The sequence below is a fragment of the Manacus candei genome, unplaced genomic scaffold (assembly GCF_025592945.1).
Source record: "Manacus candei isolate 608988 ecotype Guabito, Panama unplaced genomic scaffold, ASM2559294v1 h1tg000060l, whole genome shotgun sequence".
NCBI classification, from domain to species: domain Eukaryota; kingdom Metazoa; phylum Chordata; class Aves; order Passeriformes; family Pipridae; genus Manacus; species Manacus candei.
This window is the reverse complement of record NW_026138108.1, coordinates 1,882,057-1,898,601: the sequence shown is the minus strand read 5'-3', so window position 1 is coordinate 1,898,601 and position 16,545 is coordinate 1,882,057. Positions and strand designations below refer to the sequence as shown.

The following is a 16,545-nucleotide window of genomic DNA, read 5'->3' as shown; positions in this document are numbered from 1 at the left end:
AGTTTCAAGCATAAGAAACACTCTTCCTGAAAACCTGTTTTTATTTTGCAACCTTTGAAGTTAGAAAATGTGTTTTGTGGACAGGTGGTAGATGTCTCTCTTACTTTGCTGTCACAAATGTATGGGCTTCAACTCCTCCCTTTTCTCCATGGGCTTTGTGAGCCTTGAGTTGTTGTTTTTCTCCTTCAAGCCTTCCCTCAAAGTTTGTTGGTGCAAATTATGTTGTAGTTATCAAACCTTGTCAGCTGACACTGATTGGAAGAATCATTTTTGCTGGAGTCCCTCCCCGTGCCAGCACAAGTGTTTGTGGAGCTCTGCTGGTCTGGTTGTTAACTTGGGCTGATGGATTTATTTCTGTTGAGTTAGTTTTTGTTTGGATTAGCTCTTTACTGTGGTTTGCAACACACACCCATGCTGTGCTTGCATGTGAGAGGGGGAGATAGAGGAGTGAGAACAAGCAGCCCATGTCAAGGAGAAAAGCAGCACTACTTCATTCAGGAGCTGATTCTTGAGGTAGTTCTAAGTGTTTGGGTGATGTTACAACACTGCACTTCTAGATCCTTTCTTGCATTATACACTTGCAGGCTGAGCACTATTTCTTTTCAGAGCTTCTGAGATATTATTTGGAGACTAAGCTCTGATTTCCAAACCCAAAAGCAAATAGCACAGTCCAGCATCCATTGTTAATGTGAATTTGGTTTTCATGTGCAATAGATTCAACTTCTGAGCCTCCAGAACTCCATAAGCATATCTAGGTGTGAAATATTTATTCTCATGAGGCTTTAAATTTCTGTTATTCCTAGGGGGCTCAAATGATATGTCCCATGATAGCCATTTTCATTCAATCTGGGCTGTTGGTGGGAACTGGAAGTTGCCGCCCTCTACAGGTGTTTGCTGGTCTGGATGAAATGCAACAAAGTACTTCTGTTCAGGTTTCCAGTTTTGGAGTGTTGCCAAACAATAAAAACTTCTTGTCAGTTTTCAAGCTACACAGCATCAATTTAATAACAGAGCAGGAAAAAGACACATATTGCTCTTTTTGTACATGCATGGGTGAGCGTGGGGAAACTTTGTTAAGCAACTGGATGTTTACTGCGCGTCCTTCTTTTGTACTAATAAAAGAAGCTGCCACTTCATTGTCAGACAACACTGAAGATGCCATTTGTCCTTGAAATTTACTCTAAGTTGTTGTTTGGCACCATTTCCAAAGCAGTGGGACTTTGCAGCAGGGAGGAAGAATAGAGGAGAGAAAAGAACAGCAATCCTATTGCCTTAGAATTAGATTTGCATCAACTTTGGCCAGATGATAAATACTTGTTGTGGTTGTAACTTGCTTGCTTGTTGGGCTGTCTGGAGCAAATCATTAATGTAATTTGTTTACAAAATACTTGAGTCTTCTGTAAGCTCTTTTCATTTATTATGCAGGGTGTGTGTGTGAAAACTGTCTAATGCACTGATACAGCTAGTGGGGAGTTTGGCTGAGCAATTCTGGGTAACATGGTGAAATGTTTGGACCTACACTCACCAATGCATTTATTTATTTATTTATTTATTAGATTCTAGATAGAGATTGCTATAATCCATATTAGATTAGAAGGACAGGAGAAAGCTGCTGTCATCTAAAATATAGACAAGTCTATACTTTAATGAAAGTTTGATGTCTTTATTTAAGGAAATCTCTTTTTATAGTGACAGTAGTAGTTCACAGCCTGCTGTGCTCTATTGAAATTTTCACATGAGTAGCAATGGAAGTGATACCGTGAATGGTTTTCTCCCCAGGTGCTGAAGAAGTCTTGCTGCTCGCTAGAAGAACTGACTTGAGAAGGATTTCCCTGGACACGCCGGATTTCACTGACATTATTCTGCAGATAGACAATATCAGACATGCAATTGCCATAGACTATGATCCTGTGGAAGGCTACATCTACTGGACTGATGATGATGTCCGGGCAATTCGTCGGGCCTACCTTGATGGTGCTGGAGCACAAACTCTGGTAACCACAGAAATCAACCATCCAGATGGTATTGCTGTGGATTGGGTGGCGAGGAACCTCTACTGGACTGATACTGGAACAGACCGCATTGAAGTGACCCGGTTGAATGGGACATCAAGAAAGATACTTATCTCAGAAAACCTGGATGAACCTCGGGCCATAGTGCTCAATCCTGTCATGGGGTAAGTTTTGTGTTTATTGATAGCCCTGTGGTAGGCCTTTGGATCCAGTTTATGGTCTCCTGAAACTGAAAACTTATAAATTGGGGGGTGGTGTGTGTGCTGTTTGTCAGATATTGTGGAAATAACTGATTTTCCCTTGCTTTATCCCTTTAATACTGTGCATATAAAAGATGACTTCTAAACAGAGTGTTGTTCAATGAAGCTATACATTGGGTGTTAGGTTGAATTTTTTTTTCTCTGCGTCTTCAGTGTTATCCTAACTAGGAAAGAATTGGACCACCACACATTTTCAATAGTTTAATTTATTTAGTGCTCAAACTTTATATTGTCATTACTGATTACAGTTTGAGTTGGCTTGTTTGCTGCTGTTGGGGAAGGAGAAAGAAAGTTCTTTGAAAAGCAAGACAAATCTTGACACATTTTTGTCTTGTATGTTGAGTGCGTTAACTGTTTTCCCTCCTTTTTTACAGCTACATGTATTGGACAGACTGGGGTGAAAGTCCAAAGATAGAGTGTGCTTATTTGGATGGCTCAGAAAGGCGAGTTCTGGTGAATACGTCCCTTGGTTGGCCCAATGGCTTGGCACTGGATCTTGAAAAAAACAAGCTTTACTGGGGAGATGCAAAAACAGATAAAATTGAGGTGAGTAATAGAGCCACACTTGGGTGCATTTGTAGAAACCAAGTGCTCTTCTCATGTGTAGCTTTATTTCTTGGATACATTTGTCTTTTTTTGGAGGAGTCTTTTGTTTCATTAATATTAACATGATATTTAGCATAACAAGACATATTTGAGAAGAAAGGAAGTACATTAATGTGGTTCAGAAAACCTCTGCAAGAAATGTTATATTTGTTATGTCTACATTGCTCCAAGTGTAATTTAATTGCTTGAAATCTCAGGTTTTACCTGAGGCTTTTGCAACAAATTGGGACACTCGGGTAAAATCTGTTTAAAAGGTGTTTTGACTTGTCTGTGGTGCTTGGAACTACTATCTAAAATTGCTGCATGCATAAGACTTGATGCAAAGTTCATGTACAGGAGCAGGTGGATGTGGGAGCCCTGGGGAGCCATATTTCAGGATGTTAATGATTATATGATGTCCAGATTTGTGGACAAGAAGTAATTTTTAATGTACTGCCTGCTTTGTAAACAATGGCATTATGTGCCTGAATTTGAAGAGGGAATTTTTTACTTTGGTCATGGCCTGTGAAATTGATTGAGTTTTTATGTTGTTTGAGGCAGTAGCATATGCAGCATTTTTAGATAAATAATTTAGATAAATACGTTTTGAGGAATGACTGTGCTTTCTAAAGGTTTTGCCCTCAGGAAGAGGGGAAACAAGACTGTCTGCTAGCTCCAGAAATTTAACTTCACTGTTTGGCAGTAACTAATACTGGGCTTGATGACTGGGCTTGATGACTGGGCTTGATGACTATCAGAGAGGTCCTGTCTCTCCTTACCTTTCAACCTGCAGGACTGGGAACATTGCAGATGCCACCTTTTATATCTGGGACCAGGCAATCTGTTCAGTTTCTCACTTCATTGTAAGGCAGCAAAGCCAGTGATACTGTTTAGTTTAACATCAAAGTTTAGGAAAATCAGAGAACCCAAAGCAAGGACTTTTTATTCACTCTGTTTTTGTTTTGCTTATTGTACTTCCTTTTTTTGATTCTCTTCTATTTGCAAAAAACAGAAGAGAGTGGTTCACTTTGTCTTGCAAACAGAAGGTACGGTTTAGATGAAGTGAATTGTGACATCTGTAAGTAATGTTGATTCCTACATGTTGTGCAACCTCAATTTAATTGCTAGCACAAAGAATGAAATCGCCATGCTCCTAGCAATGGATTCCACATTTTCTTAGATTAAAACAGGTGTAAATATTCTTATTTTAATATTCTCCCCTCTATTTTTCCATTTTTGCACTTTTTCTCCTTATGCTTGGAGTTTACTTTTGATAACTATCACAGACTCCTTCTGAGACTGTACTTACAAATAACGCAGTAGGCCCATTTAGGATCAAAAATAATGGGGAAAAAAAAGGTGTGTTTGCTCACTGTTATGAAGTGTGCTGTGAAAGGGTCTGTTGTGATCTGTTCTGGAGTGGCGTGAGTTAAAATGGCACTGGCATGTTATTAGTAGAAATGAATGTGTGTTGCAGAACTTTCATTAGAAAACAAATTTTCATTTTCATTTTGGAATATGTGCCAGTCACATTTGTATATTCTGCTCACTTGGGAAGGAGCTGTATGAATAAGTCACTGACACAGCTAGATACTGGTCAGTTTGAGGTTGGTTTCTAATAGAGCTTCCTTTTGTTAATACTCCTCTATAAGATGAAAAAAGTGTGCTAAGAAAATATTTTAAAATAGAAGCAATCCAATGGATTGTATTTCACGTTTATTACTCCTTTTGCTCTATTTATAGCCTAACAGTCCTTTTCTTCAGGATTTGTGTTTGGTGGGTTCTGTCAATACTCTAGATTTTCGCAGTAAACCATAGTTTGTACTACTCTGGTGGCCCCAGTACACACAAAACCTCACTGTATGGTGTGTGAGGTGGGGCATTTCCACTTTCCCGTGGTGCTGAAGTTATTCAGCATAAACTCATTTTCTTATGCTTGTGTTCTTTTGTGAAGAACATGCCATTTAAGTGGCTCGCCAATGCAGTTGATGTGTCAGTGATTTGTTCTGTATGTATGTTGTGTGTATGTTGCATCCACAGCTTGTCAGAAACAAAAATCAGCTGACTGCAAGTCAAGGATACACATATTTTATACCATAGTTGACCAGGCTGGGTATTGAGATTTTTCTTTTTCCGGGTAAGCACCTAAAAGTGCCTTGAAACATGTTACTGGATAAATTTAGTTTATGGTAGCACCTAAAACCAGCATGAGCGGGATAGTAGATAGTAGAGCTGTAACTCTATTTTGTAACTCATTAGGTAGCAATAAAAAAAAAAGCTGATAATGTTTTGGGTGGTTTACTCTCTTGCTATACTACAAGAAGGGGGTTCTTGCTTCACCTAAAATGACATTCAGATTTATGCTGAGTGCTCCTGAAGAAGGAAGTCTTCAAACAACTGTTCAGCCCTTACAGAGTTCAGAAAGTTTCACTCTGCAGCTGCACTCTCCTGCAGAAGGCAAAGAAGGTGCTGCCTTGTCTGTGCTGAAGATGAGACCCCAAAGAGCTGTTAGATGGTAATGGAGAGGGACAGTGGCTGAGCTGGTATATTGCTCTGCATTAGAGCAGTTGACTGTTAAGGTGCATTCTTTACTCCCATAGCCTTCTTTTCAGAGCAGTCAGTTTCTCTCAGGCTTTTGCAGAGCTGTCACTTGACAGTTTTCTCATCTAAAAACCACAACCCCAGATTTCCAGAAGAAATTGGAAATTTTCCAGAGTCCAAAGATCTGCAAAACGTGTAAGGTAAATGAGAAAATTCCCATTTCCACTGTTTTCTTCTATCCCATCTACTTTCACCTGCCTCAAAATGTCACAGCTCACTGTGTAGGTATTGCAAAATAGAATAAAGTGAAACCATTATCTCCACTCCTGTGCAGAGCACAGTTGATCTTAAACCCTGTCAGGAAAGAAGTAATATTAAGACTGATGTTCGACGATGTAAAAATGCACTCTTGGAGGCTTTTCTGTAGCTTTCTGACAAACTGCTTCTAGGTGAGAATTGCTTTCATCACATAGCATACCTTCAAATGCTTTACATATAGAACAAAACAAGAGTGAATATAGCTTGTGCATATTTGTGTGTATCTGCTTGGTATTCTGCTCTGGTTTCTGGTGTTTTAGATCTGCAGAGAGTCATCTTACTCTCACTGGGAAGGCCTATTCATATATAAACTTCTTAAGCAGTGACTGAACTTTATACAGCTTGGAAATTTGATAAGCTTAAGACATCTGTCCTATTCTTCCTGGACCTTGGGTTTGAAATATACTGTAAATATCTTTGGTTTGGTTGGTTGGTTTCTTTCGGGGGTGGTTTGGTTTCATTTTGGTAACACATTTTGACACTACTTTTGGGTGCACTCTTCCACAGTTAGAAAATATGCTGCAGAGCTATTGAGGGTACACCGAGCATCATCCTGTACCAGGAGGTTGTGTTTTACTTGTGCGTGTAGCGCTTCACGGAGTGAAAACAGCGGTTAACCTTTCCTGTCAAAACCCCTTTTCTAACCTTCCCATCTGCAGCATTCAACTGCAACACAAAGGGCCCAGTCACTTTGCAAGCAGTTTGCATCCTGAAGAAACCACTTGGCAAGGCTTGTCAAAATTTTGCGTGACAGGAGCCTACGGGGCTTTCACTGCAAATTTGGCACCCTGTGGTAACATTATTCCCAGGTTTTAAATTATTTTTTTTTAATTAGTTTGACAAAGTGCATGGCAATGAAAAATAGATAGCAACTTTTGAGTTGTGTCTGTCAAAATCATAGCTTCAGCTACAAGTAAGGGACATGAATTAATCCAGCTGAACTTTGGATTTTACTGACAGAGTTACTTTCCAGGAACAAACAGCAGATTAATAAGGATTACAGGGTTCCAGCAGAGAGAGAAGCAAAGACCCACGTGTATAGTTTCCTAATTCTCCTTAAAAAAAATTCTGTGGTAAGCCAGGTTTTCCCATGTATTATTTCTTCAGTGTATTTGCTTAAAGTGCCTCAGGTATAATTGCATAATGAGCAATTATGAAATTTTCAGATGCCTGTTATTATGTATGCATTCTACTTAAGCTTGTGCAATATTCTTGGAATAAATGTTCTGGCAGCTTCCCCTCCTCTCCCTCCTCCCCTTCCCCTCTGTTGACAAATGTCCTTCATTTGTTTTTTTGTGGAAGTTTCATAATCACATACAGTAATTCTTTGCAAGTTTAGGGGATGTTTAAAGTGCAAGTCAGCACCTGAATACAATCTTGGAGTTCACTGAAATTTTTTACCAAGGTGCAGTTATGTGGGCTGTCCTTGAAATTTAAGGAAACAAACTTTACAATTGTTGATTACATTATGCATAAATAGTGTAAAAGGACATTTGGAACAGTTTGCACCTTAAATAGGAGTAGGATTTGTAAAATCAGTTGTACTGGGGAAAAAATTAACAATCAAACTAATTTAAGGCTGCTAGTTCTAAACAAGTCCAGGTATACTTTCCATATTACATTTTATTTTCCAGTCGTTTGACCTAAAAAATGCAATATTTAGGTCATACATGAGACATTTTCTCATAACCAACACATTTTTGTATGTGTGTTTCTTTGCATTGGGATTTTTCACCAAAGAATTTTAAAAACTGTGTAGTGTCATAAACTACTTGGAAGATATTGTGGACTGATTTATTGAAACAGGCAAATCTCATAGGGAGAAAAACTAATTTAAACTTATTGCTACATGCTAATTAGATATAAAAATCTCAAAACATTGTTTATCTATAAATATAACTGTATTTCAGAAGACCGAATTTATACTTATATTAACGTAAATAATCCCCACACTGCATATTTATATAGTAATATATATGAGAACAGAAAAGTTAAGTGAATATAGAAATAAGAAATACAGGATCCCCGAGACTGAAAGAATGGATCTAAGATCTTAAATTGTTGTAAGCAGGCAGGTGCATTAATTAGTCAGTCCAACTGATGATAGTGAGGGAGCCTTAAATTCAGTGATTTTTGTTTTAAACTTCTCAGTGACATTCGATTTTATTTAGAACCGTGGCAAAGAAATGCCAGCTAATGTAATTGTTAGAAATGTTATTAATTGAGGGGTATACTGTGGTCCTTAGATGAATGATACATGTACTTTTTACTATATCTGATGCTTTTTACTTCGATAAATTTATAAATTATATCCTTTCTAGATGCAAGTGCTACATATCTAAAGTGATATGTATCACATTATGCTGACATAAAATATGTTAAATTTGAATAGCATGTGTCAGAATTGGACTAGCAAACCACGTGTTCATCCCTACTGTTTTTTTGTTAGGGAGTGACATGAGTGCATGTTTGTGGCCATTGGGTATGTTTTTTTGTTGGAGGTTGTGTATGTGGTTTGTGAGCATTATATACCACTATGTTTTTATTAACTTTAAATAGCTGTTAGGCCTCTGTATTGCTATGTGTTTTGTAAACATTATCACAGAGACCTTTATTTGTAGCAATGTCCAAAGACCTATGTATAACCAACTACTTTTAGGGTTTTGAAGGGGAATAATCTATACTAGTGAACTTGGGACCAGATTTTTACTAGGAGCCACACAGTCATTGTGGAATGGATAGGAGAAGTCATTTGGAGGAAAGACTATCTTAAAATGTTGTCACAGAGTTCTGGCAGTTCTCAGACTTTGGTAAGACTGTTGACAAATTAGTTATGTTTGTTTTTCCCAGATGGACTTAGATGGGTTGGAACACAAACTTTCTGGAAGGGAAGAAAGCTGTATCTTTGACCAAAACAGATTCTAATTCTACAAAACTATATAAAGCCTCAGAGGGGTGTGCACCTGTAGGAAGACGAAGGAAAGCCCTCGCACCTAGGCGAAGAGGGTCTTTTATTCTCTCTTATTCAGGAATCCCCACTCTCTTATCTGCCTCTTGGCTGTGTTCTGCTTGCACTGTCGGACTTATCACCAGACTTGGGGTGTTAGTGGAGTCTCAGCTTCCTCTGCTGAAAGAATCTAGAGTTTTCTTCTCATGCATACTTGGAATTATCTTTCTTGACTAACTTGCTGTCATAGAAATAATGTTGCAGTTAGTCCAGCCTTGTACACACTGGCCTGTAGTGGGGAACAGACTGCTGAGATGACATACAGTGATCTGTAATGTTCAGCAGGTCAAACTGGTGAGTGATTTCAGATCTTAAAGGTTTCTAATTAATTTAAACCCTTCTGGGTGTGTTACATGTTTCTAAACCCTGAACTCTGGCTGAGGATTTCCTGGTGTGATACTACCTCTTTCTGGAACACAGAAATATAGCTATCCTCTACCTGCCAACAAACAATGTCCAGAGCATAGAGCCTTCTAGCTCCACTCTTCTAATTAAAAGATCAAGTTCTTTGTATTTTGCTTACTGTTTAATTAGGACTTTCAATATGTTATTTTATACCTGCACCACATAAGCTTTGTTTACTTTTAAAAGGACTGTTACCAAGTGTGGGAGCTGTTGAAGAAAGTGAGATCCAGGTTCACAAAATGAGATGCCTTAGATCAGAACAGACCTGTCACACCTTTCTGCTCTAACCTTTGCAGTAAGGAAGTGTCCACAGAGGATAGAGGCTCACTGACTGAATGGAAGAAGATAAACTTAAAAAGGTGAATTTCCTCCTGTTCCTTTTCAGTGTTGGCTACCAGGCAAACTTGTATTTGAGCCCTGAGCAAGTGAAAGGTATGACAGTACTGAAGAAGAAAGTATTTGTTAAAAGGAACCATGGCCAGTTAGATCCTGTGTTCAGTAGTGCTCTTGGAGATACATATAATTTTCCATTCTTCAGCAGTCTTGAGAGATTTTTTTTTCTGCTGTTCTGGATGGGATAGAATGGCATGGGATGGGGAGTGCCTCTGCAGGTAGATGATGACCTAGGCTTAGTCTTGTCTTTATCGCCTTTGGGCTGAAATGAAGCAACCCAGTAGACAGGGGTGTGGAGGCTTCCGTCTGCAAGGCTTCTACCATGTCTCCTCAGCAGCATGTGGTGCCATGAGCACATTCTTAATTCTTTAAGCTGAAATTTCCCAGATAACTAACTACAATTTCAAGATGCCAGTCTTTTCTTCATGGTCCAGGCCATGCATATGAAAAAGGCAGCTACATGTCTGAAGTGAAGACTGCTGTCTGGGCTACTGTTGAGCATAAATGGATTTTCCACAATAAAGGCAAATCTTTTTTGTAGTAAAGAGAATTTTTTCTTAAGAGCTGTGCTGAGATGCTGGATTAGCCTGATCCCTTTCTACAATTTTCAGGAACTGAAAAACATCAAGAAGTTTTGTTTCTCTGTTCCAAGTGCAAGGTTCATATTAGTTGACCTTGCCTTCAGCATTGTAAATAATCAGAAATGCTCATCTGTAAAGAAGCAGAGCAAATCCAGCCTTGCAGCAAAACCCCCTTGTGTAGAAGCAGTTGCAGCATGGACCTCTTGTCCCCAACAGATGATACAGGAGATCATGTGGCCTTTGTTAGTCATGGCAGTTAATGCACTAGTAGAAAATTCTCAAATAATGTTTTGATTGAATCACCATTCTATGCAGGGACCTCTATAGGATGGTCCTGATCAGGGATTCTCCTAAACTTTTATATGCCCATCTTGGCACTGTATCCATTAACTTCAAAGTGAAAAATCCGCAAATATTGGCAGCTGCTAGTTTAAATACTGCTTTGAGTCTTTCCACAGTCAAATTTAGTATAAAGTTACTTTCGTCTACAACCATTTGTGATATATTAGGGTTGCTGAATTATCATAAAGACCTGTAAATCTTGTGGATTTATCCAGGGACTATATTGTTTTGTACTAGTTTTTTAAGGGGACAGCTTAAAAAACCAGCAACTGACAGGCAGCTTCTAAATTTGGTCTTTGTGGAGTGCTCAGGAATTAATTCTGTATGTGCAGCTTTTGCCATATTTATTGAGAGGAAATCCTGAGGATGTATTAAACTACAAAGTTGAAGAATTATTTGAGTTTTACATGTTTGGGACTCTCCTTTCTCCCTGAAGAATTATTTTAAGCTATCTGATATCAAATCACCCTTTTCCGCTGGCCCTCCTTTCTTCCTGAAGAAGTGTTTTAGGCTGTCTGATAACAAATCACCCTTTTCCACTTGCTAGAGAGAGAATTCTGCTTTACTTCCATTGCTGGGATCAGCTTCCTGTACTTAAAAGAGGAATTTTATATGTAGTGGTACAAAGGCTTGTGTACCTATGAAGTGTGGAAATGACCCCCCCTTTATGAGAACCTGATGTATTTTCTGGTGCAGCACAAGTGCATCTTTTCCATTTGCTGAGAAAAAGGTGGCTTCTATGGAAACTGGAGTAACTTTGAGTTCCCTGGTCAGACTAGCAGGTAGGATAGTTGAGAGAGGTTTTAACTTGGTAACCTTCTCAAAATTACTTGCTATGTTGTTTGCCAGAAGCTATGAGTAATGCTTTCGTTTTCCTACTTTCTTCTGTTCTTTTCCAAGAATAATGCTGAGTTTTACCATACAGCTTACCTCTAACCTAGAGGTAAGGTGATTTTTACTGTCCAGGAGTTGTGATTCCACGAATACTGTGTTGTAGCAGTGTTGAAAGAGACTTGTTTCTCTGATATTTTGGGGATAGTTCTGTCAATGTGCACAGAATGCCCTAGCAGATAGGTTGGTCTTTCACCATACGGGTGAACTAACTTTTCATTGGGAAAAGGTCCTCCCCCGCTCTACTTTGAACCCACTAGGGACTATGTCACACCCTTTCTTGGTGTTTAGTGACCTTAACTTCGTGCTTTTCAAATGAAGAGTGCAGAGTTTGTGCCACAAACACAAATTCCAGCCTCCTTCTATTTCAGCTTTGTTGGGTCATTTTTTTAAGGGACCTGCCTTAGTGACAATATTTCACAGCACCACAGCACCACTTTCCATCATATTGGAAAGTTCCAGCTGGGTCTTGAGCAACCCTGGGAGAGCAGGTGCCTATTGGCACAAATTTCTGCAACTTTTGGTTGTGCAACTTGTGAACCTGGATGCTGTAAGAAACAGGAGATTTGGCATGATGGGCTGGCCTGTTTAGGTTCCTGTGTTTCTGAAGAACACACACTAAAAATAAAGGTGTAGAACTTGCTTTTCATGCCATGTCTTATTAGTGAAATTTTGAAAGCTGTCAGTACTATTTTCAGTCTTGTATCATCCAGACCTAACAAGAAAGAAATCTAACAGACATACATGACAGCCACCATCAGCCTACCCTAGTTCTCCCAAGATTGCCTTTAGTGGTGGGAAATTTTTCTGATAAATGTCGGTAGTATAGATGAGACCAAAGGTTTTTGTGTCTATTTATCCTTTCTAAAAATTCTTCAGTGCACTGATGGGATAGCAGTCACTCAAAGGAGGACTTCCTTTGCTTGGCTTGATTGACCAGAGTCATTCTGTGGGAAAGGATGCTAACTTATTCTAAACTGAAGGTGACCCTTGCCTTTTTGTGAGCAATAAAGACATAATAGAGGCCCAGTTAGGGTTCAGCAGAACCCCCACAGCCATCTGCACACTTCATTGGCAGAAGTGGCTTTCACTTGAACTTGCATTTGACAAGTGTTTTCTGTCTCTTTCTCATTCAGAAGGGTCCTTCAAAGCCAAGTAATTGAAATGCTTTCACCCCTCACTCCTTTTTCTCCTTCCTTCAGACTTGCTTAAATTGCAGGGCAACCAGCATTCAGTGTTAAATGAGTAAAAATGCAGCGCTTCCAAAGCTCACACTTTCTTTCCTTCCCATAGGGATGTTTCTAAAAAAACTCCCACCCTCTTTTCCACACTTTCCAGCACCAGCTTCATAAAGGAAAAGTTGGGAGGGAAAAAAAAGTGTTTCTGTTGCATGATGCGTTTCTCTCCCTCCCCCTTTTTTTTCCTTTTTTTTTTTTTTTCATCAGGCTGGACTTTTTGAAATGAAACACAAATCAGGTCTCTGGAATAAAAGGTTGTGAGTATGCCTTGTGGCATTTGGAATGAGGCTATTCACTGCCTGAATGACTATAAATAGAAAGCAAGGAGCTGCGTATTTCTCAGTTCAGACTCCCTGCAAAGAAGCGCCCTTCCCAGTTAAAGGGTGACTTTTTGAAAGAAACCTTGTTCCTTGAGCTGAATTGAATTGCTCCAGGAATTCTACTCCTTGCAGCTTGCATAAAAGATGTTAATCTCTAATTTATTTCTCCTTTTAAAAGGCAGTGTCCTTCATCATAAATGTATATTCTTAGCCATGTTGCCAGATATGCCTGTCTCGTCTGTACCGAGTTGCATGTAAAATAATTCTGAGCGCAGAACAAACGTTGTTGTCGACAATTTTTGTGCCTGAAAGCTTTCTTTTTGGCTCAGGGCCAGCTGTCGGCTCCCTTTTTATCTGGTATTCATTCTTCAGTGAGAAGGCTAAATTAGCAGCGCTCAGGTTTTTGTGGGTGTTTTTGGGGTTTTTTTAGGGATCGAGGAACAGAATGGGGATTGTGACTGATTTTTATAATAAAAGATGTGATTCTCTCAACACACTTGTGATGTTGCCGATGATAAGAACTCAAACAGCTTACTGTTGCAGTCCTGCAGACAATTTGTTTGGCTGATTTGGCTGTTAAAAAATGCTGATAAATCTTCCATGTTGTGCGGTTATGCAAATTTAGTGCCATAATTTTTCTTCTGCCTCCCCTTTTCAGAAGGACTGTAGTAATTGAAGAAAGAAACATAGTAGATGGGAGGAAAATGTCTGACAGGTTTGTGAGCTGGCAGTGTTAAAGATTCTAACGCTCAAGCTGTTGGATTGGCTTTTTTTTCTCTTTTCCCCACCTTTTTTCTTTTATTTTCCTCTTTTTTTTTTTCTTTTTCTCCTCTCCCTTTTTCTTATGCCCCTTCCCCTTTTTTCATCCTAGCACAGCAGCGTTTTGGGTGGTGTTATTTTGAAAGCTGCTTTTTATTTTCTCCTCAGACCCTTTGTTTCACATTTTTTTCTGCCTTCAAAAAACTAGCAAGGACAGTTTTTTTTATAGTCTTCTTTTCCCTGTTCATAGTTTTTAGAGAATGGGTCTATAGATTCTTTGCATTGCTCTTTCCATTACTTATGGATTCCTAGTGGGGTGGGTGGTTTTTCTCTTCCTTTGTTTAAAAAAGGAATTAAAAGGTTGATAAATACCTAATTTTTTAAAGCTTAGGCTGTGCATGGTTTGCAGTGGCTTTTGCATTAGCGCTAATATAAAAATGAGAGCAACAGTGAACGACAGGTAATAAGGGGAGCAGTATGTGGTTTCTGTTCACATTTCTAATAGAAAGGAGGAAAAGCAGAAAGAAATGTGCTCTTCAGCAAGACCAGGAAAGCAATTTTTAAGTGGTCACCAAACAGACTAAGGAGATAAGAGATTCTATAATATTTAATTTATTTGTAATTTTCTAAGTTGGAAGTTTTTTAGCTTAAAACTGATGGTCAGTGTCACTCAATAGGATTTTTCATAGGTGGACACGTGAAGAACAAACTTCATAGAGAAATATATTCAAGTTGGCCATTTCCTTTTCGTGATTCTGACTGTTGGGACATCTTGATCCTTGTCATTTTACATCTTGTTTTGTGCTGGTGTCTATCTGGGGTATGTTTTCTTTGTCACCTTTATTGTATGACTTATGTCAGCTATGAAGGGCCTCTGCTGTCCTTTTGTATTTGCAGCTGGTGTAGGTATTTCTGTCACCTTTTTGCTTTCCCTTGGGAGCCATTGTAAGAACACATTGGTCTATTTTTCATCTTGCCTCGCCTCTAGAGATTTCAGTGCAGCATTTAAAGCTACCTCGTAGATGTCACCTACTATCCATTCACAGTTGTAAAATTTGTGTGCTACTCTTCCTTTCTTAGGTTATGTTTTTACAGTAATTTCTTTCCTGCTTCTTAATTTGAAGTGACTTTGCTTCATGGGATGTTTTACTTTTATAAATCCCCTTAAACAGACCTCTTAGTTTAGAGAGACAAGTGATTGCTCAGACTATGTTTTGGCAGTTACTCATCTGACTTGCCTTTGAGTTCTTCACTTGACTTAAAGTTACTTTCTAGCTAAAAAAGCACAGTTTTTCTTAGATCAAATATTGCATTGGCTTATTTTTAGTTATGCTGCCCACTAGTTCATGATTATATGCAGTTTTGGATCATGTGCCTTTTTAGCTTATCAGTAAGATCTTTTTACATATATAGTAAGTATATTTAAAATAATTATATGTATATCTTGATGAAAAGTAAAACATCACAATTTGTGAAATAGGTGGCAAGCACGGAGTGCACCTTTCTCCTAGCTGTGAGTGTGATTTTATTCCTTGATAAAATACCAAACGTTTTTGGCAAATTTAAGGCAAGAAGAGACTTTACAGGAAGGACAGCGTTAGAATCTAGGTAGCTGCTTCTAACATAAAGCTGGCCTTCATTTTGTCATATGTATCATTAATATTTTAGTCTTATTTTGAATGCCTGAAAACCCCTTTGCTGTCACCTCTCAGGTGAAGCCTGGAGAGGCCCTAGTCACAAAAACTGTGTTCTTGGAGAGAAGGCAGGTGAGATCTGTCTCTAGGAGAGCAGAACTGGTTTTTGTTTCCCTTCCCTGAGGTTTCTCCTTATCAGACTGGTTAAATCAGTAAGGTTGTAGACCAAGCTGCCTGTTTTCATCTTCCATTGCTAGAGTGAGTCCAGCTGTTTAAGTCCCTAGCAATTAGCTTAATCTACATGAGCAAAGTCCCCACTCAAACCCCTTGTCTCTTGAAAACATCTCAGAATGGATCTTCGATTCATTGGATAATCAGAATTAACAAGCTCAAAGCATCAGTTTTGCCTGTGTCTGTGACGAAAGATCTGGTTTAGTTTGAGGCTTCCCTTCCCTTACTCAGATAACAACTGGGAGTGTTTTACAGACTGCTCAAACAGTGTGGATAGTCAGTCCGCTAGTTTACCTCCCATTCCTCTCTGTTTTTGTCATGGGATGGTTTCCTAACCCAGAAGCAGTGAGTGTTTGTCTCATCCAAATTCTGTGCTACCTGTGGACAATAATTGCCTTTTCCAGTCATGTAAGACATAAATAAAAATGTTCCTTTTACTTTAATACTGCTTTAACTGAATTCGTCTGTGCATTCCTTTGTTCTTTCTTTGCTTTACTCTTCTTCAATCTGACCTCGTGAGGCAGCACTTTGTTAACTCTCATGGCTTAGGGCTCCAGCTGCATTCCTGTGGGAGTCAGGAGGTTTCTGTGTCTCATGTATAACTGAGAAGACCTATTCACCGTGGCCACATCTGGAGGCATGACACTGAATCCATTGTGTGAGGTGATACAGAAAATCCTTTCTTCATAGGTACTTGGTGTGCCTTGTGTGTATATGCAGTCATAAGGATCTGGCCTTAGGAATGAATATTCTCTATAATTTGCTGTCCGACCTGACATATGGTCCTCTTACTGTCAGCTCTTCATAGAAGTGGGAGCAGTGCATCTTTGTGGCAGTGTTGGTGTCATCCACTTTGCCTGTGGCATGCCCATGGCTCACCTTCAGTGCCAGTAGAGAGAGCTTGGTGTGGAGCAGTGTATGAATGTAACTGGACCCCATGTTCTTAAATGATTTCAAGATTGACATCTGTGAACCATTTAATGAATTAGTGGATTTTGCAGGTGTTTGGTTTTTTCTTTGGAAGGCAA

General features: G+C 39.1%; 1 protein-coding gene across 1 annotated transcript in view; it reads left to right on the top strand.

Annotated features, from left to right (window-relative positions):
* The window catches only part of LRP5 (LDL receptor related protein 5), a 141,407-nt gene that overhangs the window by 63,275 nt on the left and 61,587 nt on the right, over window positions 1–16,545 (top strand). Inside the window, exons 6-7 of the mRNA XM_051804153.1 lie at window positions 1,780–2,176; window positions 2,647–2,818. Of these exons, the coding sequence (XP_051660113.1) occupies window positions 1,780–2,176; window positions 2,647–2,818 (569 nt within the window). The remainder of the gene's footprint in view (window positions 1–1,779; window positions 2,177–2,646; window positions 2,819–16,545) is intronic.